This window comes from Sander vitreus, chromosome 8, assembly GCF_031162955.1.
Source record: "Sander vitreus isolate 19-12246 chromosome 8, sanVit1, whole genome shotgun sequence".
NCBI classification, from domain to species: domain Eukaryota; kingdom Metazoa; phylum Chordata; class Actinopteri; order Perciformes; family Percidae; genus Sander; species Sander vitreus.
In genome coordinates, this window is record NC_135862.1 from 3,651,447 (window position 1) to 3,679,121 (window position 27,675).

The 27,675-nt window shown below is 41.9% G+C and overlaps 1 protein-coding gene and 2 pseudogenes across 4 annotated transcripts; all 3 read right to left on the reverse strand.

Moving 5' to 3' along the window:
* Nucleotides 1-343: 343 nt before the first annotated feature.
* LOC144521824 (uncharacterized) lies at nt 344-15,283 on the reverse strand (annotated as a pseudogene). Its single transcript, XR_013502360.1, has 4 exons — nt 12,367-15,283; nt 9,067-9,330; nt 5,968-6,728; nt 344-1,280 (listed from the first exon to the last, which is right to left on the reverse strand). The product of XR_013502360.1 is annotated as an uncharacterized LOC144521824 (transcript).
* Nucleotides 15,284-15,298: 15 nt separating this feature from the next.
* LOC144521820 (uncharacterized) lies at nt 15,299-20,182 on the reverse strand (annotated as a pseudogene). The gene is made up of 2 exons (XR_013502359.1): nt 19,477-20,182; nt 15,299-17,074 (listed from the first exon to the last, which is right to left on the reverse strand). The product of XR_013502359.1 is annotated as an uncharacterized LOC144521820 (transcript).
* Nucleotides 20,183-21,656: 1,474 nt separating this feature from the next.
* faap24 (FA core complex associated protein 24) lies at nt 21,657-27,675 on the reverse strand. Of its 2 annotated transcripts, none has more exons than XM_078256444.1 (4): nt 27,541-27,675; nt 26,846-26,988; nt 25,679-25,834; nt 21,657-22,593 (listed from the first exon to the last, which is right to left on the reverse strand). In XM_078256444.1, the coding sequence occupies exons 1-4, from the start codon at nt 27,551-27,553 to the stop codon at nt 22,342-22,344; spliced, it is 564 nt and encodes a 187-aa protein (XP_078112570.1). In that variant the 5' UTR covers nt 27,554-27,675; the 3' UTR covers nt 21,657-22,341. The 2 variants fall into 2 exon arrangements, with proteins under 2 accessions (XP_078112570.1, XP_078112569.1); XM_078256443.1 differs by having other exon boundaries at nt 27,354-27,675.

Genomic DNA, 27,675 nt, shown 5'->3' on the forward strand with positions numbered 1-27,675 from the left:
GCCTCCGTCAGTGGGAAAACTGGGCTGCTTTCACAGATGCAGTCACTCTGATCTGAGATAAATAACTGTTCACCCTGCAGGAGGACTAAAGGAAGGAATAAAAAAGCCTGACCACACAGGGCCAAATACATTCTCAGACTGATGATAATCAAACAATAAGAAGCTGGAAATGTGGCTTTTCAAGACAACTTTGAAGAGCAGGTAAAAGCACAAATAAAGCGGTGGAAGTCTAATTTACACGGCTGCATGTAAAGGAGAATATTAGTGGATAATTTACATTCTTTAGCCATGTAAACAGCTTTGTCAGAATATTGTCTTTTTTTTCGGAAAAGGGAAAAAAACGGAGCGTTACGTGCACGTAAAGGTAGTCATCGTTTCTCCCCCTGTGTGGACAGTCAAGTGTCGTCTCAGAGTACTGCGCCGTGCAAATCTTTTACTACAAACAGAACAACTAAATGATTTCTCCCCTGTGTGGACAGTCAAGTGTTGTTTCAGATTTCCCTTTTGTGCAAATCTTATACCACAAACTGAACAGCTAAATGGTTTCTCACCAGTGTGGATTCTCATGTGACTAACCAAACTGCCAGTCTCACAGAAACTCGTTTTACAAATTGAGCAGGTGAAAACATTTCCCTCTGAATGAAGTCTCATGTGACTCTTTAACGACGACTTTAGAGTGTAACTTTTACCACAAGCTGAGCAACAAAATGGTTTCACTCCTGTTTGGACTCCAGTGCGTTTCTGCAGATGTTCCTCGTGGCCAAAGCTTCCAGCACATTCAGAGGAGCTAACTGATGTTTTTCTAGTATTACATTCAACATTACTTCCAGGATCTTCACTGTTTTGCAGAGGGTTTAAACCTGACTGAGACTCCTCCCAATCACCACTGTCATCAGTCTCAGAGTAGTCTGCAGTCTTGTCATGAGTAGCTGGTTGTAAAGGACTATCTGGATCCGAGTTCCTGGCTGGTTCTGGTCCTCCACAGTCCTCTCCATCAGCTCCTGTTCTCTCTGCCTCTCTGTTCTCCTTGGTTTGGCTTTCATGGAGCTGTGAGGACTGAGCTTTCTCGTCATGTTCTTCACTCTTCACAGGGACAGAAGTGAACATGAACTTGATATCACCCTCCTCCAGCCCATGAAGCTGCTCTCCCTCCTGACTGGTCCAGAGTTCCTCCTGTTCCTCTTTAACGTGTGGGGGCTCTGGGTCCTCCTGGTCCAGACTGGAGCTCCACTCCTGCTGCTCAGGAGGAACCTCTTCTTCAACCACCAGCTGCTGGATGTCTGTGGAGAATAATGAAACACATGCACATGATTAAAAACTGTAATGTCATGTTGACAATAAAACTAAAGTTAAACTAATGAAGGTTAATCATAAGAAATGTGCTTTACAAACAGATTCTCCATGCAAATAAAACCATATCTTGAAACACTTTGTTCTCCAACAACAAACTATGACTTTTTTTTTTAGGATTTTTCTAGGACCACAGCTACAGATTGGTTTCATTATCGATAATGGTTTAACCCATCAATTGTCCAAAAACATGACTGTCAGAAAAGCTCACCATCTGTGGAAAGGATGCTTGGTAAAAGTCCTGCAAGAGAAGAAGGACCACTCTAAAAAAGTGAGTGAGCTCAATTTGGACAGGGACCAATTCCCAAAGGAAAGAGCATTGGGGCTCCAATGGTGTATGGAAAGTGACACCTTTGACTTTTTTGCTGATGCCAGTGAGGATAAGTATGGCATGGTTGGATACCTGAGGTTACAGAATGAACCAGGCATCTTTCCTTCTTAAGTGTCCCCACTGCTGCTGTCATACCCCTATTTTTGACCAGGTGCGCTTGTGCTGCATTCTGACGGTGCAGCGACCCCCCCGCGAGCGATTGCGGCCAATGAAGTTGGAATGGTTGGTTTTCGCATCCCAGGTAGTGCGAGAAGCTGCTCACAGCTCCGCTAAAAATGCATGCCAGATCTAATTTCACGGGAGCTGCGGAGCAGGAAGTGGAACAGCGAGAGCATCCAGTCAATTCATCAAAAGACACCCCCCCCAATATGATATACATCATTATGTACATCCGTCATTGGGGAAGCACCAGCACAGCACAATGGTGGCATATCCTCACATCACAAAATCCTGCAAATGGTGCCTCTAGAGGAATGACGGTCGACAAGCTTCTGAACAACAAGACATATTTGATAGCTCCTCCACTCCTCGGCTGAACCGGAAGTTGTTCCGTCCCTCCTCGGTAAGGGCCATCTCCATCCATCCATCCATCCATCTTCGTCCGCTCATCCGGTGTCGGGTCGCAGGGGCAGCAGCTCCAGCAGGGGACCCCAAAATTCCCTTTCCCAAGCCACATTAACCAGCTCCGACTGGGGATCCCGAGGCGTTCCCAGGCCAGGTTGGAGATATAATCCCTCCACCTAGTCCTGGGTCTTCCCCGAGGCCTCCTCCCAGCTGGACGGGCCTGGAACACCTCAGGCCCAGGAGGCACCTTTACCAGATGCCCAAACCACCTCAAATGGCTCCTTTCGACACAAAGGAGCAGCGGCTCTCACCCTCTCTCTAAGGGAGACGCCAGCCCCCCTCCTGAGGAAACCCATTTCGACTGCTTGCACCCTGGATCTCGTTCTTTCGGTCATGACCAAGCCCTCATGACCATAGGTGAGGGTAGAAACGAAAATTGACCCTCACCCCATACTCCTGCAGCACCTCCCACAGTATCTCCCGTGGGACCCGGTCACACGCCTTCTCCACATCCACAAAACACATGTAGACCAGATGGGCATGCACCCGGGCTCCCTCCAGGATCCTTGCGAGAGTCACGACCAGGACGGAATCCACATTGTTCCTCTTCAATCTGAGGTTCGACTATCGGCCGTCTCAAAGCACTTATTTCTGCCCCGGGGACCTAACATCAAGGAGGGATCATCGAGGAGCTATAGGCGAGGATACACGAGCAGATTTCCCAGAAGCCGTGCAGCTGAAAGGGTTGCTAACTCCGCCCAAACAGCTCATGAATTAATGTGACACTTCAGAGGAAAGGACATCCCATCCCTCTAAAACACATTTGCTTGTTTCCTCTCTGCTCCCATGATTTCCTCGCATCTCTCCCGTGCCTCCTCGGTTGGAGGGACTAACCGGCAATTTCCACTGGATGCGTAACGGCTGTGGAGTCATTAGGTTTCCATTAAAGTCAATGTGTGTATTTCCACTGACTGCAGAACGGCTGCGTTCCGACTGCATCCCAGCTCCGGCGATCCGCAGCCCTCCGGAGCAGATACGTAGAGCTTCTATTTTTGACGGACGCCGGAGAGCTCCGCAGCAATTCAGCACAGGGCAGATAGTGCGGGACAGGAAGTCGAGCACAGAAACAAAATAAAAATCCAGTTAATTTTCAAAATAAAATACACCGTGCTCACGGCGGATCATATCTCCCTGCACTACACCTTGAAAACACAGCACAGAGTTGTTTCCCCTCTACTCCTCTGTATGGAAACAAACTGTTGTTGGTTTTGTGGTTCTATTCTACGTGAATTCGCGAGATATTGTGGGTCCTCGTGACTACAGCTGTCAGTCATGGCCGCAGCCGTGCCGCAACAAATCCGGATCTAGTGGGTCCGCATCCAGTGGATATCCGGAGTAAGACAGAAGGAAGGAAGGAAGGCAAGTGGAGGACTCGAGGAGGCAATTTAAGCAATATGAGATGCAGCAATAGTTGTTAGGTCCAGAATAGCGTCCTAGTAGAGATCACTTCCGGGTCACGAAATTTGCGTCACTTAAAAATATCAAAAGATTGGATGAAACGCTTATGAGTTTTTTTCTTTTCTTTCATTTTTCATTTGAACGCACAAAAATCTGAAAAATAAGGTGAATATTATCCATTTCTTCATTTAGGTTTAGGAAATGAGTATTGAGGAAAACAGGTAATTTTCTGCTTTTTGGTTTTATTTTGGAAAAACAAAATTACAAACGATACACAGATTCAAAACAAGTGCCATGTTTCCTAAGAAACACACCGCAAAGTAACCTATTGCAAATATTAAAGGACAACCTTGAACTGCAATTATGGTGAAAACATTGGCTGGTTTGTTATACTTCATTAAACAGAAGTTGAACAGATTACTTGAGCGTTTTTTAGAATAGTTCTAGTAAATATACGTATATTAAACAGAGAAAATTCTGTAAACAAAAGATAAACAATTCACATTATAAAACAAAGTTGCTGCACATCAGAACAAGGAAACTGGGACTTAAATATTTGCTGAATCCGCACATAGAAACAGAATCGCTCCAATATATCAAAGAGATACGATTATTTGTTGGCCATGTTGAAGAAGAAAGAAAGGATGTACAGAATTAACCACTCATTTTTCAGTTAGAGTCACTTCAGTTATTTAGGCACAAAAATACACTTTTTACAGTAACGTAAAAACAAAAACAATTCATAATGACTTTAAGCTGGAGAGAAAATGTTGCTGAATAGTAAGAAGGTTAAGTATCTTGCTTCAGTTTCATCACCACTGATTAGGGGTGTGACGAGACACCCAGCTCACGAGACGAGACACGAGATTGAAATGCTGGAAAAAGATTGGAAAAAGTCCTTTATTCAATCGAAAGTCCCAAAATGAAAACCGAGCACTGAAAGGTTTTGCCACAAAGTTAGATGACTGGCTTCTCTCCTGTATAACTAACAGTTACACTGTTACTTATTCCATATGTATGGTGGAGAGAGTCTTTTCACTCACAGAACCAAGGTTACAATATAACTAAAGAGTTTTCTGGCAGTAGTTGAGACCTAATGTTTTGTACATAAATTTGTCAAAGTACAGTAGACTGAGAGAAATAAAGCTTATTTTTCTATTGTTTCACATTGATTATGTTCTAAAGCACAAATAAATTACCATCAAACACTCTTTTTGATTTTTGTGAAGACATGCTCTTTTCTCCTCCTCTGCATTTTATTAATTGCAGCACTAAACACGGAAGTAGGCTACTCTAGTATTGATTTATGACCATTATAGGACGAAGGGAGAACATTGCTCTTTGTTTAATATCATTAAACTACTACTACTAACCCTTAAAATATCAGTTTTAAGCTGATCAGTGTTTAACCAAGTTTTGCCTTCAGTACATCAATCCGGCTTGGGAAAAAAAGCTCAACAAGCATCTTTGCAGTGATACGTCCCGATAGGGATCAGGGAGGAACCAGTGATGTTAAATGGGTCGAAGGAAGGACGCGAGACCCTTGTTGCAAAATTATCAATACAATGTATTGATAACAGGAAAAGAAAATGTGCAACAGCAATTACTGCTCCGCAAACTTCAAAACCAAAAGCAAACTTGCCGTGGACAGGCAGAGGCTGATCTATAAGGAGGAAGGGCAACAGTGTGCTAGATAATGGCAAAGACTAAATGACTTGTAAACCAAATCCCAAAATCACCACCCTCCTTTTAAGGAAAAATGAGTCAATCCTACCAACTACACACGCTTCACCCAGTACAGTCTGCTGCCGGCCAGCACAAACAGAGGAGAAGAGGATGTTGCACGGTCTCCTCCCTCCTTTATCCAGGGAGCTGAGTGCTCCCTGGATAAAGCACACAACAGAGCACACACACACACCACAAATATACAAACCCCTACGCAACAGCAGCTTCATTTATTTCTGATGCCTAGCACAGATGAGTAAATTCTTTAAATCTAAATGGTTTCTTCGCTGTGTGGATACTCAAGTGTTGTTTCAAATGCCCCTTTTGTGTAAATCTTTCGCCACAAACTGAACAGCTAAATGGTTTCTCCCCTGTGTGGACAGCCAGGTGTTGTTTCAGATTCCCCTTTTGTGTGAAACTTTTACTACAAAATAAGCAACTAAAGGGTTTCTCCCCAGTATGTATTGCCATGTGTTTTTTCAGATTCCCCTTTTGTGTGAATGTTTTACTGCAAACAGAACAACTGAACGGTTTATCACCTGTGTGGACAGTCAAGTGTCGTCTCAAATGTCCCTTTTGTGCAAACTGTTTACTGCAAAGTGAACAAATAAATGGCTTCTCCCCTGTGTGGATTCTCATGTGTTTAACCAAAGTGCTTCTGTTACTGGATACCAGTTTACAAACTGGGCAAGTGAAATGATTTCCTTCTGAATGAAGTCTCATGTGGGCCGTTAAAGTCTTCTTCAGAAAGAATCTTTTACCGCAAACCGAACAACAAAACGGTTTCCCTCCTGTTTGGACTCCAGTGTGTTTCTCAGAGGTTCCACATCACTTCCAGGTTCTTCATTGTTTTGCACAGAATTTAAACCTGACTGTGGTTCCTGAGTCTCCTCCCAGTCACCACTGTCATCAGTCTCATATTCAGAGGAGTCTGCAGTCTTGTCATGAGTAGCTGGTTGTAAAGGACTATCTGGATCTGAGTTCCTGGCTGGTTCTGGTCCTCCCCAGTCCTCTCCTGTTCTCTCTGCCTCTCTGTTCTCCTCAGTTTGGCTTTCATGGAGCTGTGAGGACTGAGCTTTCTCTTCATCATCTTCTTCACTCTTCACAGGGACAGAAGTGAACGGGAACTTGATATCAGCCTCCTCCAGCCCTTGAAGCTGCTCTCCCTCCTGACTGGTCCAGAGTTCCTCATGTTCCTCTTTAACGTGTGGGGGCTCTGGGTCCTCCTGGTCCAGACTGGAGCTCCACTCCTGCTGCTCAGGAGGAACCTCTTCTTCAACCACCAAGAGCTGCTGGACGCCTGAAGAGAATAGTGAGATACATGCACATGATTAAAAACTGTAATGTCGTGTTAACATTCCATGTTAATCAATAGTTGGTTCAAAATGAGCTTCAACTTATCCAACTACGACAGTAAAATTATCGCTTTTACATTAAAGCTAAACGCCAATTTGAAGTAGAGTAAGACCTCTTCCTGCAGCTCTCCCCTCTCTGTCTGGCCCGTCCCATCAGGCAGCGGCTTCATACAGTAACATTTACGAGTACTAACCATTTATTTTCTCCTGATGGCACAAACAAATCCTCATTTGAAATTGCACAAGTCAAAGCCAAGAGAGCCACGCTCCTGGCGCGTGCAGCATCTTTGAAAAAGAAACATGCACTTCAGAACCTTCGGAGTCATATCGCAAACAAATGGAGCAAGTGGAAATTAATGCTGAGATTGAAACCTCAGTTGCAGAAACTGCAGTTCTGCAAGCATTTTCAGATCAGGATGGAATAGAATCTTATTTTGAGAAGCAAAGGACAAAGGCAACAGCTGTCATTCCTGACGCAAAGATCACAGAGTCCATGATGGAACATACAAACGTACCCGTCACAAAAGTTATTAAGGACTGAAAATGTTCGACATGCAATTAATCATAATTTCACACTACAGATTCCTTAAAGGCAACATCTGTTAGCAGCAATTGTTAGGCTGAAAATGTCCCACAGGATGAATTGTGTGGTGAAGCGAATCTGTTCCACAGCACGGTGTTTACCACCCACGCAGGGGTTGTTTTTCACTGTTGAGCTGAGTTCAAATGAACCTCATCAAATGATCAACTTCTGCAGTGCCCGGACCTTACAAGTTCCTTAATAGGAGTGCTCCTGTGATTCAGTCAAAAAACCCTTGTATTTATGTCTAATGTAAAGTCCATGTCTCACCAAGTCAAAGGGGCAGAGGAAGACAAGGACTTTCTTTGATTCCTATGGTGGCCCAATGGAGATTGGACCAACGATGTTACAGAATACAGAGCGCCTGTACGATGATGTACAGATGTGCACAAGAGGTTTGGAGGAAGACTGCAGATGGCCATCAAGGCAGCTTTCCGGACATAATAACTTACACTACATAGAAAATACTATGTGGATGACTGTATGAAAAGCTCACCATCTGTGGAAAAAGCAGTACAAATTGTTCCTTGGTGACTTTGCTAATGCCAGTGAAGGATGGTATGGCACGGTAGCATACCTGCAGTTACAGAATGGACCAGGTGATGTATACATTTCTTTCCTTCTTGGAAAAGCCAGAGTGGCCCCACTTAAACTAGTAACCACTCCTCGTTTGGAGCCAACTGGCACTGCGTTGTCTGTTTGGGTAGACAAGATGGTAAAAGAAGAATTACAGCTTCAATTGGATGAATCATGTTTCTGGACTGACAGCACCACAGTCTTGAAATACATCAACAATGAGAACAAAAGATTCTGAACATTTGATTTGTGGCCAAGAGAATATGTGCCGTTGGGAAGCATCGAACACAGCACTGTCTTTTGTGAAGCTAAAGCTAACTTACGAACCCTTTTCTCCAAATTCTCCGCAGGTCCTAATGGCTTGGAACCTGTGACGCCAAACCATCTTATCACATTGGAAAGGAAACCAAGTTTGACTCCAGGCGTGTTTGATCAAAATGACCAGTATTGTAAGAAGAAGAGGGAAACGTACAGTACATTTCGGATAAATTCTGGAAAAGATGGTTTCAAAGAATATCTTGCTTCATTACAGGAAAGACAAAAGTGGAGACATGATACTGATCGCAGATACCAAAGCCCCTTAAATTCCTGCATAATCAGAAAAGTAATCAAAACTTTTCCTGACAAATCAGGCATGGTTAGATCTGTCTAAAATCTAAACAAAGACAAATGCTATTGATAGACCAGTGACAAAGCTGTCCTTGTCTTTTTAATGGCTCCATATGTGTGCATTTAATCATCATGTCTTGTTTATCCATGAAGAAACAGGGGCTGGTTGTTGTGGGTGTTGGAGCCTTTTCATTGGTACCAGTGTGTGACGCTGGGGGTAGCCATAGTTTACCAAGTGCGGACTAATTGCCAAGTGTGTGGCACACATCGAGGTTGACAGTTTTTTTGACCATGGAAACGTGAGAATGTGAAATGGTTTTTAAGTTAGTGTGTTTTGAGAAGAGTGTTGTTATCATGTTAAAATAAACGGACTGATATACAAGTATAAATTGTGGATTTTGGACAATTGCTGGGTGTCAACAGAGGAGTTTTTTCAAATACTGCAATCTACACCGGGCACGCACGTACATTACCGACCAAAACCAGACGTGTGTCAACAATAAGTCAAAAAAACTCACCTTTGTACGAGCGATGTGTGGTTGGTCCCATGTGTTGTTCGTTGTCCATCACGGCCACGGATCGCGATGGCAAGACGGAGAGACACGAGGAGGTGGAAGCTCTGTATTGGGACAGCATCGGTGGAGTGACGGACATCAGAGGTTGGTACGGGCCAGCGGACCACGCATTGGTGGAGAGAGTAGGTGGCGGGACGCGGTGCGGACGGACATTAGAGGGCAGAACAGGCAGTGGACCACGCATTGGAGAGTATAGGCGACTTGATGCTGTGCGGAGGAGCGATGCAGACAGAGATACCGACCAAAAAAACAAATGTGCGTCAATAACATTAATGCACAAATAATATTAATCTAATGATATACTATATAATAGTACAGTGTTTCCCATACATAGGTTTTACTTGTCCACGGCAGTCTCCTCCACTCCATATCTTTATAATGGAGCTAACCGGAGCTTAGCGCTAACAGAGCTAATCGTTGCTAACTGAGCCTTCAGTTCTCGTTCTTCCCTGCCTAAATCCATTAACTATTTATGGACTTGAGCCCGAGTAAAACCCGAGATTTTATTAAAGGGGAACTATGCAGTTTTTTTAGCGTAAGTTACCTTAACTGAACAGCTTCGGAGTCATTGGAATGGTTATGTGATTTTTTTCGAGTTAAATGGTGGTCGTCTGCCTCCCCCCCGAGCGCCTGTGAGCGGAAAAACCACTAGGGGTGTGCAAAAAAAATAATGGATTCACATTCGAAGCGCGATTCAAGCTCTACCGATTCATATTTTTTGATAAAATAAAAATTGTCTACTACAATCACATGGGAAAAGTAACTACATTTACATACTGTCAATCGTTTTTTTGAATCGAGAATCGATTTTGAATCGAATCTTGAGCCTGAAAATCGAAGTGAATCGTGACATTTTCTGCATCGTGCACCCCTAAAAACCACCCTCGCAACTTTTGGCCGGCGAGTCGCCGGCCTCAGCATCAGGAAGTATGGCGTGATATCAGGTCTCGCCATGTAACGAATTGCTTCACGGCACTGAACCCCCATCCCCCCCCCCCCATACGCCCATCCAGGAACCGGCTAACAAGGTAGTGATGGAGTTCTTCACACTATCGTCATGGCTGAGCCGGCAAAAAAGAAGCAGAAAGCTAGGAAAGCATTGTCGGAGGAACAGAGGAAGAGGAAACGGCAGACTGACCGAGAGAGTAAACATAGGAGCTGCCAAATATCTAGCCTTAGTCTTAAATGATTTAACAGGAATTAGGGAGAGACAGTGTTGAGATGTTTAATTAACATGCATCTTTCTGTATGGATTATAGTATTAAGGTTAAGCTAGCCTACATATATTAGACTATTTAGGCTCTGGGTAATCAGGTATTTTATCTGCTGAACCATAACATTTGACAAACCAAGCAGATTTAATTGACAAAGCACATCATAGGCTACACTTCATTTCTATCTTTATCATATTTTAGTCTGATATGTTTAATATGTAAATAGTTATTTATTTCAAAAGTATCTGTTAATGTTATGTAGCCTAGTCATTGTTTTCAATAAATAGTTCATAAACCTTCGTTTGACTAGAATTTTGGTGAACCAGCCATCCCGCGCCACACCATCACATCCTGCGCCACCCACAACCACAAGTAAATTCTCAACCTGTGGGAAACACTGTCATATAACAGTCACAGGGGACATTTTAATATTTATTTTATTAATTTGAATAAATAATTACAGTACATCTTCCTGATCATACTTACATACTTTTACCTAAGTAACATTTTAGTCGCAGGACTTTAACTTGTAACCAGTGGTAAAAGAAGTATTCAGATCCTGTACTGAAGTAAAAGGACTAATAACCAAACTGTGAAAATACGCCACTACAAGTGGAGCAAAATGTTCCCCGTTAGCGTTTTCCTACAGTTGTACCTAGAGATTGGCATGGGGTACTTTCCATAAGTTCATCTCTCCATGCAAATCAAACCAGCTATTAGGTTAACTGAAATAAAACCATGCCAATCTCTAGGTATGGTGAAGGGTATGTGATGATGTGGGGGGGGGGGTATGGTGAAGGGTATGTGATGATGTGGGGGGAGGGGGAGGGGGGTATGGTGAAGGGTATGTGATGATGTGGGGGGGTATGGTGAAGGGTATGTGATGATGTGGGGGGGTATGGTGAAGGGTATGTGATGATGGGGGGGTATGGTGAAAGGGTATGTGATGATGGGGGGGGTATGGTGAAGGGTATGTGATGATGTGGGGGGTATGGTGAAGGGTATGTGATGATGTATAGTGAAGGGTATGTGATGATGTGGGGGGGTATGGTGAAGGGTATGTGATGATGGGGGGGGTATGGTGAAGGGTATGTGATGATGTAGGGGCCAAGGGACCTTTATCAGGATCATAGTATCCTGGATCCATGAAATAACTGGCCTTTCAAAATAAAAGTCTGCCTGCCTCTATGGGAATTTAACATAGGGGTGTACTTACTTATGCCCCCTGTATTTTAAGGAAGAACATTTATTCATTTACGATACATTATTCATTCACAAAGAAAATTGGTGTCCTTAAAGGTTGGATTTTTCCTATTTTTTTAATTAAGGCATTAAGATCAGTTTCCAAAAGATGTTTGTTTTATTCCTCTTTTTAGTCAACTTTAGCATGGGTTCATAAATGTATGAGCAGACGATAGAACTGTATTCTATCTGATGTTTCTGGATTTATATTCCTGCTGCATTAATGTTGTATTTTACTGCTGTAGATGTTTAAGGTTGTGCTAATTTTAACTCCTGTATATATACTGTTGGGTAGTTTAATCGACAGCAATGCATCATATTCTGTAAGATCATCATGGTTGTAGCATCGCTGTTCTGTGAGATCCCTGTATCTCTAAAAAGTTTAAAAACTTTCCATGGTGTCAGAAAAACAGCCCTGCTTTCAGCTTTGTGACGACGCATTTTCCAGCTGATCCGAGAGGCTTTTTTTTAATAGTTTATGTAGTTTAAGAAGTAGAAGAATTTTCTCAACACATAAAGGAACACTTTATCCTTTTATCACAAACATTCAACACATCTGGAGATACGTGGTTTTCACTGGACAGGAACGGGATGAAAAACTGTCATCTGAAAAGTAACTAAATCTGTCACCATAGACTCAAATGTAGCTGAGTAAAAAGTACAAGAGGATGTAGGACGAGTACAAACCTTGAGTAAATGTACTTTACTTCAGTCAAGTTTGTGAATACTTCTTCCTCCACTGTTTCCCTGCAGTTTAAAGTGATAACAACAAGAAAGCTGTACAAACCTGCTCTGTGTAAGCGGACTTCAGGGTTGCAATCAGCAGCGTCCAGTAGTTTCTGTTGTCGGTGATTTTCTTTTGAACGGAATACAAGTTCCTCCTCGTACTCTGCTATCGTTCTTTCAAACAGCTCAAATATCTCTTCAGCAGCCGCAGTTAGTCGCTGGTTGACAAAATCTCTCAGTATTTGGACTTTAGACATTTTTACTAAATCACAGAAACTTTTCCTCCAGACGCACTCCGTTAAAAACCTGTTTGCTCACTCTGAAGTGCGCTGTGTTGTTCGGGTCCGTCTACTTCTGGGAGCTAGCAAGCTAACTTCATTAGCTTCGTAGGACACCAGGAGATAATTCAGACGTTTTCAAAACAAAGGGGACAGCATAGAGTCCGTCCAGACAGAGTCATCTTCACTATTGTGGGTCCATGAAAAATACAGTTTGGTCTCTGCCGAATAGTCTTCTCCGACTAGCCACCTCTGTGTGGCCGAGTTCCGTATCCGTCTATTTCCAGCTAGCAAGCTAAGCTAACTTCATTTAGCATTCTTGGCTAAAGGAGATGAGTCTGAGGTCAAATGTCCCCCAAAATGTGCACATAGTCCACTTAAACAAGGTCATCAATGCATACGGGCGTTGGTGGTTCACTCCGGTTGTATCTGATGAACTACGTGACGCTGAAAGAGCAGGACTCACGGAGGAAAAACGATTTACAAGGACCAAACCTCTTCAACCCATAACGTACAAACACGATTGAGGCTCCATGAGGCAGTGTGTGTGTGAATGGAGGCAGTGTGTGAGCATGTAACTGAACACATGAATGAACTAAGAATTATAAAATAAAAACGCGGGCCATAACTTCTGAACGGAGACTTTGCTACACACGGCTTCTCTTTATTATCAAAAACAGTCAATGGAAGCACATGTCTGAAATCATCACGTCCGCTTTATCCTTCACAATAAAAGCTTTAGGCAGAAACCCTGACTCATCTAAACATTTCACAATAAAATACCTATAATAATAATATAATTACAATACAAATATGTAAAAGACATGACAAATAAATACAATACACCTGTTTTAGAATTTGAAAATGAGGCCGAACAAATTAAAAAATAAAATAAAAGTGATCAAACTTATTTTACAGGCCCATGTCTCTCTGTTTGGAAAATATTAAAAGTCATAAAGCATGGGCTAAATTTATTCCCATAAAGAAACGTAGTGATTGGGAAATATACAGTTCAAAAATATAAGCAAGACCATGAGCCAGTGGCAGTTCTAGACCATTTCAAATGGATGGGTCAGGCTGGGGGCACATGCGATTTTAGGGGTACCAAATATATAAAGCACAAGTGTTACATACCACCAGACCACCATAGGTTTGGTTCTACAAAGACTAACGATACACACGTTACGCCCCGATCTAGGAGGGTCGGAGCGTGACATAAAAAGAAATTGAATGAATGCGTGTGCATGAGCAGTGATTGACACCCCCCTGGCCCTGATTGGTGCATCTGAACAGTTAGACACGCCCCCTGGCCCTGATTGGTGCATCTGAACAGTTAGACACGCCCCCTGGCCCTGATTGGTGCATCTGAACAGCGAGCGGTGGGTTTTTGCAAATCTCACTCCAGGCTGTAGGTGGAGCCAGAGGAGCTGGATTTATTTTAATGACCTGCTTCCTGTAGTTCTACTGGAACATAGGGTCAGTTTCAGCAGATATGACAGAAAGTTAGTTTTAGAAGTCTTACCTTCTGCACCTTTAAATAGCCAGCCTCCCAATCAGCCAATCTGCAACAGGTGCATCTGTTGGAATAAAGATCTTAAAAAAGGAAAAGTGAGCTCTCACTCTCACATTATTTAGGCACACACAAATCTATGAAAGGTTCAATACAGAATACGGCGAGCGCCGTAACAGTGTCAGGATGCCACAGTCTTCCCATTCTTCCTTTCTACGGAAAATATTGAAATTCAAATGAAGATATCTACCCTGGATGAACTGAGGACCTTCAAGTCTCTTCAGGCAGAAGGATAAAGCATGGGCTAAATGTTGTCACACAAAGGAACATACTGATTGGGAAATAGACAGTTGAGAAATATAAGCAAGACTATGAGCCATAGTGCAAAAGCAAACTACTATAAAGAATGTCTGTCGAATGATTTTAAAAACCCTAAAACAATTCTGGGACAGAATCAAAACTATTATTAGTTTATTACATAATTCTCAACAGTACACAAGACACTTTATAGCCCAAGCGTTCAATCTGCACTTTACCCTCAGCTGTTGAATTGTGTCCAATCGGAGTTTGTCTGAGGATTTGTGATTCAACTGAACTTACACTAAATGTTGTATGAGCAGTTCAATCAACTGTTCATGTTTTACACAAGATGAAACATATCCAAGACCAAAAGGATCCATTACATTGGAAATAAATGAAGTTATTGGGAGCCAAGTCAAGTCATTTTATTTACAAATCCCAAATATTGACATGGGTTTTTTTTGTTGTCTTTGTCAAGGACTTTGGTGCAAACTTGATTGCGTAGCTTCATCCGAGCTGAAAAGCTCTTCACATGGGGAGCGACTGTTGCGCCTCGTAATTCACACGCCCGCCCGCCGCAAGAGTTGAATTTTTCTCTACGTGAGCGACACGCAGCGCCAATCAATGAACAAGAGACAGATTCTGGCTGTTTGAGAGTTCACTAAAATATAAAATGTGTTTTCTAAACAGTTATCAGGACGTAGACAGCGGGGCTTCTGCTTGTCAGAGCATCGGCACAAGACTAGATTTATCGGGTCTGTAATTATGACTATGCTAATTTAGCTTAACTTTAGCTATCAGCAATAACAGTCCGTGGTAAGGAAAGACTAGGATTCCCACTATTAGTTATAAATCGACCTGTGATTAGGGATAAATGATACCACAGTCAGCTCTTCAGCTTCTCATTCAGTTGTACGGCAGGGATACATGAGGAGCGTAGTAATCAGATTCAACTAGCCTAGAAATCTAGACCACCCTAGCGGCAGCAAATGTAATTTGCAGCCAGGGTCGTCTAGCAACTCTCCGTTGGCTTGCGAGCTGGAAAAACCAAACTCTAGTCAGGCCAATCACATCGTGTATAGAGTCGGTGGGCGGGGCTTAACATAATGACGGCAGAGTTGTGACGGTTCTGCGTGAATTCCCTGCTACTTGAAGACAAAGAAGATGGCTGCTGGAGAACAGCGGTCTTTGGAATCAGCTTTGGCCGCGACTCTGGAGGACTTGGAGTTCAGCTTTTCTTTGAGAAAAGAACAAAGAACGGCACTGAAGTCATTCTTAAAAAAGGAAGATGTGTTCGGGGTTTAAAGTGTAATCTACCAACTAGCGTTGCTCTGATTGGTTGTAGCGCTATCCTATTGCGTGCAGAGGGAATTATCCCGCCCGCCCCTCAGACTGAACCCTGCCAATGGTGAGTTCCCAGACCCAACATCTGGATGTGGGTCTGGCTTGTCAGGCTATGGCAGGGATACAGCAGTGAAAAGAATCCCTATGGTTACCACACATTGATCGCCTGGCGTTTACTCGCAGAGCGTTGTCCTTCACATGAGGAGCGTAGTAGACCCTGCGAATCCACGCCACTACGCAGGCGAAGTGTCGCTCCCCGTGTGAAAAGGCCTTAAGTCTGACAATTTCTAACTTATCAATGTCGAACCAAGTCTTGCCATCAGTTCTTTAATCCTGCTAGAAAGAAATTGGCTCAGCAAGCATCTGTGCGGCTTCATTTATTTCCGCTGCTCTCACCAACACACTTGTGATTTTTGACGCTATCCTGCCGATTAAAACTTCTATCGCAAACGCTGCAACTGAATGGTTTCTCCCCAGTGTGGACGGTCAAGTGCCGTTTCAGATTTTGCTTTAGCGCGAAGGTTTTACTACAAACTGAACAGCTAAATGGCTTCTCACCCGTGTGGACAGTCAAGTGTTGTTTCAGGTGATTCTTTTGTATGAACGTTTTGCTACAAACTGAACAACTAAATGGTTTGTCCCCGGTGTGGGAAGACAAGTGGTCTCTCAGATGTGTCTTTCGTGCAAATCTTTTGCTACAAAATGAGCAACTAAAAGGTTTTTCCCCAGTATGGATTCTCATGTGCATAACCAAATTGCTTTTGCTGCAGAAACTTGTTTTACAAACTGAGCAGGTGAAGTGTTTTCCTTCTGAATGAAGTCTCATGTGAATTGATAAAGACTTCTTCAGAGGGTATCTTTTACCACAAACCGAGCAACAAAACGGTTTCCCGTCTGTTTGGACTCCAGTGTGTTTCCTCAGAGGTTCCACATCACTTCCAGGTTCTTCACTGTTTTGCAGAGGGTTTAAACCTGACTGAGGTTCCTCAGTCTCCTCCCAGTCACCGCTGGCATCAGTCTCATATTCAGAGGAGTCTGAAGTCTTGTCATGAGTAGCTGGTTGTAAAGGACTGTCTGGATCTGAGTTCCTGGCTGGTTCTGGTCCTCCCCAGTCCTCTTCGTCGTCTTCTTCACTCTTCACAGGGACAGAAGTGAACGGGAACTTGATATCAGCCTCCTCCAGCCCTTGAAGCTGCTCTCCCTCCTGACTGGTCCAGAGTTCCTCCTGTTCCTCTTTAATGTGTGGGGGGGCTCTGGGTCCTCCTGGTCCAGACTGGAGCTCCACTCCTGCTGCTCAGGGAGAACCTCTTCTTTAACCACCAACAGCTGCTGGACGTCTGTGGAGAATAATGAAATACATGCACAAGTCTTAGAAAACTGTAATTTCATGTAGACATTACATGTTAAATAATTAGTCAGTAGTTCAAAATGAGCTTCAACTCAATCAACTACAACAGTAAAAATCTTGATTTTACATTAAAGCTGCGGAGAAAGAATTATAAAAATGCCAGAATATGAAGTAGAGTAAAGGCCGATTTATGCTTCTGCGTCGAATCGACGGCGTACCCCCGCAGACCCCTCTGCGTCGCCCCGAACCCCTCTCCGAGCCCTCCGCCGTAGACTGTGATTGGTCAACTGATCCTGTGTGTTGATAGTCGGTGTTTCAAGCAGCCGACTGTGGGGGGTAGCAACGTGCTAGTTCACTGACATCAGCTTCGCAAATAAACTCAGACATATTTTGGTTCCAATGACGCGGTTATCCGTTTATAAAGTGTCTATATGTCAGTAACGTTTTGAAATTAGCACTTCGCCAGCAAGCAGTACTTTGTGGGCAGGGCAAAAACTGGTGATGGCGCAGTGGATATGACACATGCCTTTGGTGTGGGAGACGAAGGTTTGATTCCCACTGCGATACATCAACCAATGTGTCCCTGAGCAAGACACTTAACCCCTAGTTGCTCCAGAGGCGTGCGACCTCTGACCTATATAGCAATTGGAAGTCGCTTTGGATAAAAGCGTCAGCTAAATGACATGTAATGTAATGAAACGTAAACTGGCTGGCAGACGCCTCGCAAATAACCTCAGACTTATTTTCTGGTTACAGTAACTAGGTCACTGTGTCTATTTCTCGATACTTTTTACTAAATCTAAGCAAGAAAAGGCCAAACAAATAAGATTAACATTTTAGGATGACAGTCTACGCGGTTTGCCATTCTGAGTACCGTTTCGGTGGTGAGCGACACAGACACAGGCGACACCCCCTAGTGTTACGGCGGTGAAATGCACCGCGATGCAAAGCGACCCCGACGCAGAACTCCGAAAGGGTCACGCCGTCGTAGGAGCCTCTTCCTGCAGCTCTCCTCCCTGGATGGAGTTATGATGAGTAGAACTATAAACTATAAACTGTAACTATAAAAGCACACTGCAACCACTAATCACACGACAAAAACTAGCTATAAGAACAGTTCATAAAGCAGGATATTGTGATCACACCAACTTACTGTTTTCACATTCCAGTAAAGCTTGAAAGTTAAAGTACTAACAGGTAATATTCAGAAGTTTATTTTTTTGATGGGGGGGTTATAATTTAAGGGATAAGTTTAAATTCAAGGTGTTAGCGGTTCGCACGACTATAAAAAGTCAGTGCATTACAATCAGTGGTGTGAAGTTGTGGAATGGTCTAAAGCAATGTCCAAACATTATATTTATATTTATATATATATATATATATATATATATATATATATATATATATACACACACACACATACATATATATATATATATATATATATATATATATATATATATATATAATGTGATCAATATAAATAAGATATAAATATGTGGTAAATGAAATATTTTTATAAGAATAGTTTATGTTGGCTAATGTAACTTATTGTTTATTTAATGTTTTGATAGTTTACTTAATGTTTTGATAGTTTATTTAATGTTTTGCTTATTTAACTTAGTACTTTTTTGATGTTTTGTTTGGTTTATTTTTAATATGTCATTCATTCATTCAAACTGCAGGGCTGTGTTCTGAAGCAGACGCAGGCGATGTAGGATTAAGGATTAATGCCTTTAACCTTAATCCTACCTAATAATAATCTATACATCCTTTTTGAACACATCCGTCTACATTTTTGTAATCGTGCACTGACCAAACAGTCTCTTATTACTTTCAAATCGTGCTAGCTTCTCAACCTTACCAACCCTGCCTTTAAAGATTAGAGCTGCAACATATCATTTAAAGAGGCTGTTCTTGAAATAATACTAAAATATAAATACTAAAGAAGAAAAAAAAAACAGCGTGCTCAGACTGCTTTTAAATGGCTCTCTCAAACCGCTCCCCAAATGCATAAAATACCTGTTTTTTCACATGCACGCGCAGCCGGACCAGCTATCAAAACAAAGAACAGAGACTCTCGGATTACAACACACACAGATGGGAGTGTGAATTAATTCCTACTTCTCTGCTCATGAGTCTGGAAGCCATTACTCCAATGTATCTTTACAAGGCAAACATTTGTTTTCTGCTATCTTAATGCTCTGAATGTCGAGTACAGAACCTTTAAGTTAAAGTGTGTAAGTTATCAACATAATGTGCTAAATAAGCTAAGCTAATAATTACATTTCACACAGATGTCTGAATGGATAAAATGATGAAAACCACATCAAAGGTCAACTTCGCTGGTTTCTCAGCAGTTTGAATGGATAACAATGAAGCTGTACAAACCTGCTGTGTGTAACGTTAACCGGATTTGCTCCTCGTACTCTGCTATCGTTCTTTCAAACAGCTCAAATATTTCTTCAGCAGCCGCAGTTAGTCGCTGGTTGACGAAAGCTCTCAGCATTTGGACTTTCGACATTTTTTTTACCAAATCACAGCAACTTTCCCTCCGGGCACACTCAGTTAAAAACCTGTTTTCTCACGCTGACGTGCGTTGTGTTGCTAGGTTACGTACGTACGGATCCGTCTACTTCAGGGTCGCAAGCTAACTTCATTAGCTTCGTAGGACACCAGGAGATAATTCCGACGGTTTTAAATAAAGGGGACAGCAAAGTCCATTCAGACAGGTTTATCTGGATATTGTGAGTCCATGAAAAATACAGTTTGGTCTCTAGTAATAATAGTATATAATAGTCACTCCGACTTTTAGCGCTGCGGAGTTCCGTCTCGGTCTATTTTCAGCTAGCACGCTACGCTAACTTAATTTAGCATTCTTGGCTAACGGAGATGAGTCTGAGGTGAAACGTCCGGTAAATGTGCACAAAGTCCACTTTATCCATACACACGGGATCTGTTGGTCCACTCCGATTGTGTCTGTTGAGCTACGTGACGGCGAGAGCAGGACTCACGGGGGGGGTTTACAACAACGGGCAACAAACCTTCAATCAGACTAGACACTTCAAGCAAAGTCCGTCTACCCTTATTAGCAATTCTTTGCTTCAAGTTAGCCACAATGAGCACAGCTGTTTCCGGTGTTGTGCCGAAAACAGACTGCCTGCCGAAATACGACTGCACGCCGCTAGAGGGCAATGTTTGTCTTGTTGTCCTGATATTCAAACCAAGAGTAAATAAAATGTTATTAAAAAAGTGACAATATCTGTACCCAAAGCCATAGAGATATTAATTAATATGAATTAATATTATTGTCTTTTTCTATCACTCTGGCTGTACCATTTTTGAGCAGGGAAATATTTGTCAGGAGTTTACACGAGAAACAGATAGGACATACATTAGATTACATACATACACACATTTATAGGCTGCCGAAATGTGACTGCCCCCCCCCCTAACTCAGGACAGCAAAGTCTGACAGTCACCCAGTTTGCTTCTGTATTTCTTTTGGCCTATCTATTCTCCTGTAGATCAATTCATGTCGTTTATTGTTATCTCTGCTGAGTCAACACATTTATTCATGTAAAATAGTCAAATATCTGAATATTGCTGATCTGCAAGCATTTTAATATTGTTCTTATAATACTGCAACATTTAACAATACATGTAACAAGTTATAGCCTAATATTACAAGAATAAAATCACAATAATTCAAGAAAAAAACACCTGCCATACAGTATGCTGTGCCTTGCGTTATTGCTCTGCTGATATGGTAGTATCTGAGTCTGACCGACAGACAACCCCGCTTCTTCAAAATAAGAATCAGGATTTATACCTCTGTGAATGTTAATTCTTACAGTTTAGTAGGTTATTGATGTATTATTGCTTATCTATTAACATGTAAGCAGCAATTTGATGTTAGTTTGATCTGTAACAGTTTTATTGCAGCACGTCTGAATGCAGGACTTACGCTTCACAATCTCAGTGGTCAGAGTACTTTTACTCAAGGATCTAAATACTTTTCTATATTAATTGGTATTGTAACAATACAATTGGAAATGCTACATTATGTAATACGCTTAATTTTTAATACCCTCACCCTATTTAAAACTTAATTTTAAGGTTATTTGTTATATAACCCTTATACAAAGTGGCCTGTCCCTCTGCTACACAAATCTGGTTTTACTTTCTATAATTTTTGCTTTCTTTGGGAAAATATTGGATAATTGTCACCCTTTTTGCCTCAAATGACACTTATTTAATTGAGAACACATGTAATAAACCCAAGTTTATGGGACATACATCTGTTTGGCGGAACTGCTAACAAATCAGACATCTGAAACATGATTACTTTAAAATTGTCGCAAGAAAAAAAAGTTTTTTTTTTTTTTTATTGTTTTTAAATGTTTCACACTGTATGTCCTTAGGCTGACCTCCTAATCCAAAAAAAGACAAATGTAGGTTTAATATTACTATATTTTTTCATTCACAAAATGTTATGTACGTATATATTTAGTCCAAACTAATAACAAAGGGACAGGGAAGATAAACAAACTGTACAAAAAGAAAATAGATGCAGTAAATGACTCAATATTGTTTATTATGGATACAAAAGTGTTAAATAAAACAATCTGAAAACTATACACAGGGCAGTGAAGTCAAATCACAAAACCTACATCAATTTCCAAGCTCTCTTCCTGTTTGCAATGTCGTTCTGATGGTCCTTCACTGAAGGCTAAAATGTCTTAAAGCTTTAGTGCTTAACTTTCGTTACATTCAAGCCATTGCCAAATAAGTTGCTACAGCTCCACACAACTCTCTCTGTGTTTCTCAGTGAGACTATGTTCAGAAGGTTGCGGCGTCCGGTGACTTTCCCGCGCAGAAACTCGAGTGAAGATAATGACCTCTTCTAAAGAGTCCATCAAGTTTTTTTAATCCTCCGTGTCCTCCTTGGTTACTAGCAACTGTGTGGAGGAGGGGTGGGGGTGGTGCGCGATCACAGAAGGCTTGTATCATGTGGACGGGCAGGGAGTCTTGTTGTCATTGCTTAGAATTCCTCATGGGGGCGACAGAAACCACGCACTATAGCTTTAAACGTGGCTGCCTACACAGTCAACTGTTAACAACTGTTTGTTTCTTAAAGTTTGCACCGCTGCAGAAACATTGCAGTTAGATTTCTTTACACAATCGTTCACAAATAAAAAGTTGTCCATGTGAGTAAATGTATCGGCATTAAATCCAAACCTCCCAGTCCAGCCTTCAGATTCCAGCAGTAGTGGGTTTGTGGAAGAAGCTGTGGATTTGCTGAGCAGCAGCCTGACCCACGATGGGCTCCAGCTCAGCGGGGGGGGCGTTGCAGAGCTGCTGGATGCTGGAGAATTGCTGCAGCAGGGCCAGAGCTTTGACCCTGCCGACCCCGGGGACATGATGCACCATAGCCAGGACCAGCGGGTCCAACAGCCGAGACGAACTCCTCCTTCTGAAGGGGTTCTCTCTGTCCTCCCCGTGAACCTGGAGACCATCAGAGCATCAGACAACAGAGTGAACTAGAGCTGCACGATAGGAGGAAAATATCCAATTGTGATTATTTTTGAGTGTGATTGCGATTGAGATATGATTCATGATGTTGGAGGGAATGATGATTTTGTATCATTATTTTCATTGAAAAATATTACAATTTTAAAAAGGAACACGCCGACTTATTGGGACTTTGTCTTATTCCCCGTAACCCCCAGAGTTAGATTAGTCCATACATACCCTTCTCATCTCCGTGCGTGTCGTAACTCTGTCTGACGCCCCCACCACTAGCCTAGCTTAGCACAGATCCTGGAGGTAACCGGCTCCAACCTAGCCTACTGCTCCCAATAAGTGACAAAATAACGCCAACATGTTCCTATTTACATGTTGTGATTTGCAGTCATAGCGTGTACAAATAACAAGGTCACATGACACACAGCCATCTTCTAACCATATACGTACTGGGAACTATATTCTCAGAAGGTGAAGGGCGGAGTGATTAGCGCAGCACCTGAAAAGCACCGTTGTTACTCTCTGCTCCTCACCACGGGGCTTCTCAGCTGCTGCGAGCAAATCACTCCGCCCAAGTAGCAGTGCTTCGCCTTCTGAGAATATAGTTCCCAGTTTATACACGGTTAGAAGATGTCTGTGTCTCATGTGACCTTGTTATTTGTACACGCTGTGACTATACAAATCACAACATGTAAATAGGAACATGTTGGCGTTATTTTGTCACTTATTGGGAGCAGTAGGCTAGTTGGAGCCGGTTACCTCCAGGATCTGTGCTAAGCTAGGCTAACGGTGGGGGCGTCAGAAAGAGTTACGACACGCACGGAGATGAGAAGGGTATGTCTGGACTTATCTAACTCTGGGGGTTACGGGGAATAAGACAAAGTCCCAATGAGTCGGCGTGTTCCTTTAAATGATTATAGAGTGATCTTTGTGAGGATCTGTACCGAACAAAGATGTTTTCTTTCATCTGTATATGATATGATATGATAGGATTTGTATGCCGGGACGTCTCCGCAGCACCACAATACTTCATTCAGAATGTTTAACACACATTTTGCCTTCATCAAATATTGCGCCCCTCTACCATTTGGATATTGCATTAGTCCATATTCCGATTTCTGAATGAATGAAATCTTTATTTCAAACGATTAAAAGAAATAGACATATGTAGTGGCCGGGTTGGTTCAGTGGGTAGAGCAGGCGCACATATACTGAGAGGTTTATGCCTCAACGCAGAGGTCCAGGGTTCGAGTCCGACGAGTGATGATTTCCTGCATGTCTTCCCCCTCTCTCTCTCCCCTTTCTCACCTAGCTGTCCTGTCAAATATAGTCGGAAAAGCCCAAAAAAGAATTAAAAAGAAAGAAATATACACATATATGTATTTCGATAAAATTGCGATTAATTGTGCAGTCCTAAAGCGTGCTGCTACAAAAGCGTTTTTGTTCCGTTTTTACAGGAGGATCTATGTTTGTGACTCTCTTGTACTAAAACAAGACACTGAAATGGGACACATGAATGGGTTATCATTGTCAACTGGTCACATGCAGTCCTTATATCGGTCTAAACTAATCATGACGAACATAACAATGACAACATAACATGGATTTGTTTTTATTCTTTACATTGTTCTTTGATTTTGAACTAGGGGTGGTGGGGGAAAAAATCAATACAGCATAGAATCACAATATTTACCGTGATAAAATCAATTGCTTTTTCAGTCCACTAGATGGTGCAGTTTATTTTGCAGCAATACAACTGAAGTGAGATGAAAATACACAGAGAAATGTGTCCAATTAAAAAGGCTGAAGGAAACTGAGGTACTTGCCCTGACGAAGGCCCTAATAGCTGAAACACTAAAGGCCTGTTTAATGATTTCATAGCCATGAAGATATTAAAAGGCTTTTTAAACATTACCCTCTGGAGTGCCTTTAGATTTCTTCAACCTTTTTAATTAGTAGAATCCCCAAACTGAAGAGCACCAAAAAGACATCTGACCCTACACACACCGAGCAGCACTCCATGCAGAGTAATGAGAAATGTATCTTTTTAGATAAAAACAAATGTTGACAAAGTTTTCCCTTGGGGACATTATTTGAAGTTGGAAAAAGGGGTAATAAATTGCAATATATCGCAGAATATTGCATTATGTTTTTGAATCGTCAAATCATCATACTGTGAAAATATTGTATTGTGGGGTCTATGTTGAATCCCACCCCTAGTCTGAACAAAGCCTTACTCATTAATACTGGACATTTACATTAAGTGGAAAGAAGAAAACACTTAAAAGTGAGGATGCATGTCAAACACAAAACACTGCATTAACAAAGAGGAACACAGACAACAGGACATTTTCTTAAAGTGCTCATATTATGCTTTTGGGCTTTTTCCCTTTCCTTTATTGTGTTATATATCCTTTTTGTGCATGTTATAGGTTTACAAAGTGAAAAAGCCCAAAGTCCACCCCAAAGGGACTTAACATCTCCAACAGAAAACACTGTTCACAAACTGCTCCAAACAGCTCTATTGTAGTCCAGCCTTTACTTCAGAGACAAACGTGGTCACTTTGGAACACACGTTATAATGCTCGCCTAGCTACTGTCAGGGCACGCCCTCATACTCTGCTTCTGACTGGCTAGTAGTCCTTACCTAGCTACTGTCAGGGCACGCCCTCATACTCTGCTTCTGACTGGCTAGTAGTCCTTACCTAGGTACTGTCAGGGCACGCCCTCATACTCTGCTTCTGACTGGCTAGTAGTCCTTACCTAACTACTGTACATGTGCGACTCCCAACAAAGATGGAACAGAAGTGAGAGGTCTCACTCTGTAGCTAAAACAGAGAGCTCAACACACAGGGTGAAAAGAGGACAAAAATATGGTGTTTTTGAAAATTAAACCATGTAAATATATTCAGATATAACCTCTAAATACAACTATGAACCTGAAAATGAGCATAATATGAGCACTTTAATAAGCCTAAACAAAGAGAGTTGAATCAATACATTTATCAGTATCAACAAATCACACTGGTATTTATTACTGGTTTGTTGTCTTGTCTTCACTACTCACAATTTGCGCGATGAGCTGCGAGGCTTCAGTCTGCCCGCTGACCGGCAGCAGAGTCAGGCCGAGGTCAAACACCACAAACTTCTGCACAGCAGAGAAGTACTGCTCGCTGAGTCGGGTGTTCTCCACCAACACCAGCTCCTGGAAACTGCTGCTGGTCTTTAAAACAGGAGGGACACAGTTCACATCTTCATACTATTCATTCTGCACATACGCTTATTCTCACTACTCTTATAATGCTACTGTTTCTGCACTACAATGGTACTGTTACCACACTGCACATAGCTGTACATACTGTACTTATCTGTCTATATGGTTCATACTGAATATCCATATTTATTCTGTTTTTCTTATAATACTGCATATATCTATATTACTCTTACTACTATTATGTTACTGCTGCTACATTGCACATATCTGTACATGTTGTTCATATTACATAGCCATATTTAGTCTGCTTTTATATGGTATCTGCTATTACACTGCACATATTTATATAACTCTAAACCAGGGATCTTCAACAGGGGGTCCGTGACCCCTAGGGGGTCCTCCAAATTATGGTTATGTTTTTTTTCAAAAATTTGAAAATTCATCCATATTATAAGCAAACTGGCCTATAGGTAAGGTAGTCACTAAGGCCATCCACAGATGCAGTTATTCCTAAGGATTCACAGTCCCACATGTATGTTTAACATTAAAACAAGAACTATACTAAACTAAGTATTTTAATAGCTTAGTATTCTATGCAAAAAAGGTATGTATATAAAGGCTTTCGTCCGCCCTACAAGTTATTGTAGGCCCAGTTTAATATGCAACATTTTATACAATATATGTAGTAGGGGGTCCCTGCTCCAGCTCTCTTCCAGTTAAGGAGTCCTTGGCTTAAAAAACGTTGAAGACCCCTGCTCTAAACCACCTTCTGTAAACCAACTGTATACTACTGTCTACACTGCACTGTATTTCTTGTCCTGTCTATGCACCACCTGTCTACACTTTGTATATCGCATTGCACTTTTCTGCTCTTTTTACACTTCTGGTTGGACGCAAACTGCATTTCGTTGTCTTTGTACTCTGCACAATGACAACACAGTTGAATCTAATCTAACCTAAACAACACAGGGAGGCTTGAAGCAAAAGCGCCACGTCTGTTGTCTCGTTGATTAAACTTACATTTCTGTAGCGAACCAGTTTCCTCTTGTAGCCGTTTCCTGCTATGATGTCGCACTCGGACACGTACAGGATGCAGCTCTTGTTGGGCAGGTGGAAATCTGCCACACCGAGCTCCTTCTCAAAGAGGATTTTCACACCACCACCTAGAGCAGAAGTAGAGCTCGTTCGTGAGAGCATTTTCTTTACATTGAGACTGTAAAATTCTTAATCTTTGAGCAACGAGGAAGACAAAAACACTTGAAGTTCACATTTTTGGGCAAATATAAATTGATGACATGTTAGCCGAATTGAAAAGTGGAAGTATTTGACACAGAAAAGGTGTACAGTCATATTCTACACGGCAAACAAACTTACACTAAGATATTTTTGAACGGCGTTTGGCACAAGTTTGTTGTTGTTTGTTGTATCCATTTAAAAAAGAATAACGGCGACGTAAAGACGTTAGTTGACGTAGCTAACATGCTGATAAGTTATAATTTTGGGCAGTTTTAATAAAACAATTCATTACCTTTTAAGCTTTGAATAAGGGAAGAGTTTCTCCATTTCTCGCTGGCAATAACATGTCCGTAAGGAGGAACCGCATTCAGCAGAACAGGCGCTTTATGCTCCATAACATAGGAACACGGAACGGCTTCACCGACTTATTGTGGTTCAATATAAACCTGAACTCTCTCGGGATAGAGAGATAATCGTACCTGTGCAGACCATGGATGTATAACAATGATGCCGACTAACTGAAAACACTAAAGTTAGCTGTTTTTTGTTCGCTTTTGTTGCCTCCAAACGTCTATGGTTCAAATCTTTTCTTCGTCTGCATATCGTCGGTGTGT

Coding starts and splice junctions, on each gene's coding strand:
- faap24 (XM_078256443.1), bottom strand. CDS start 27,456: ATGGAGCATAAAGCGCCTGTTCTGCTGAATGCGGTTCCTCCTTACGGA. Junction 26,989..27,353: donor CCTTATTCAAAGCTTAAAAG/GTAATGAATTGT, acceptor CTTCTGCTCTAG/GTGGTGGTGTGAAAATCCTC. Junction 22,594..25,678: donor CGCAGCTCATCGCGCAAATT/GTGAGTAGTGAA, acceptor GATGGTCTCCAG/GTTCACGGGGAGGACAGAGA.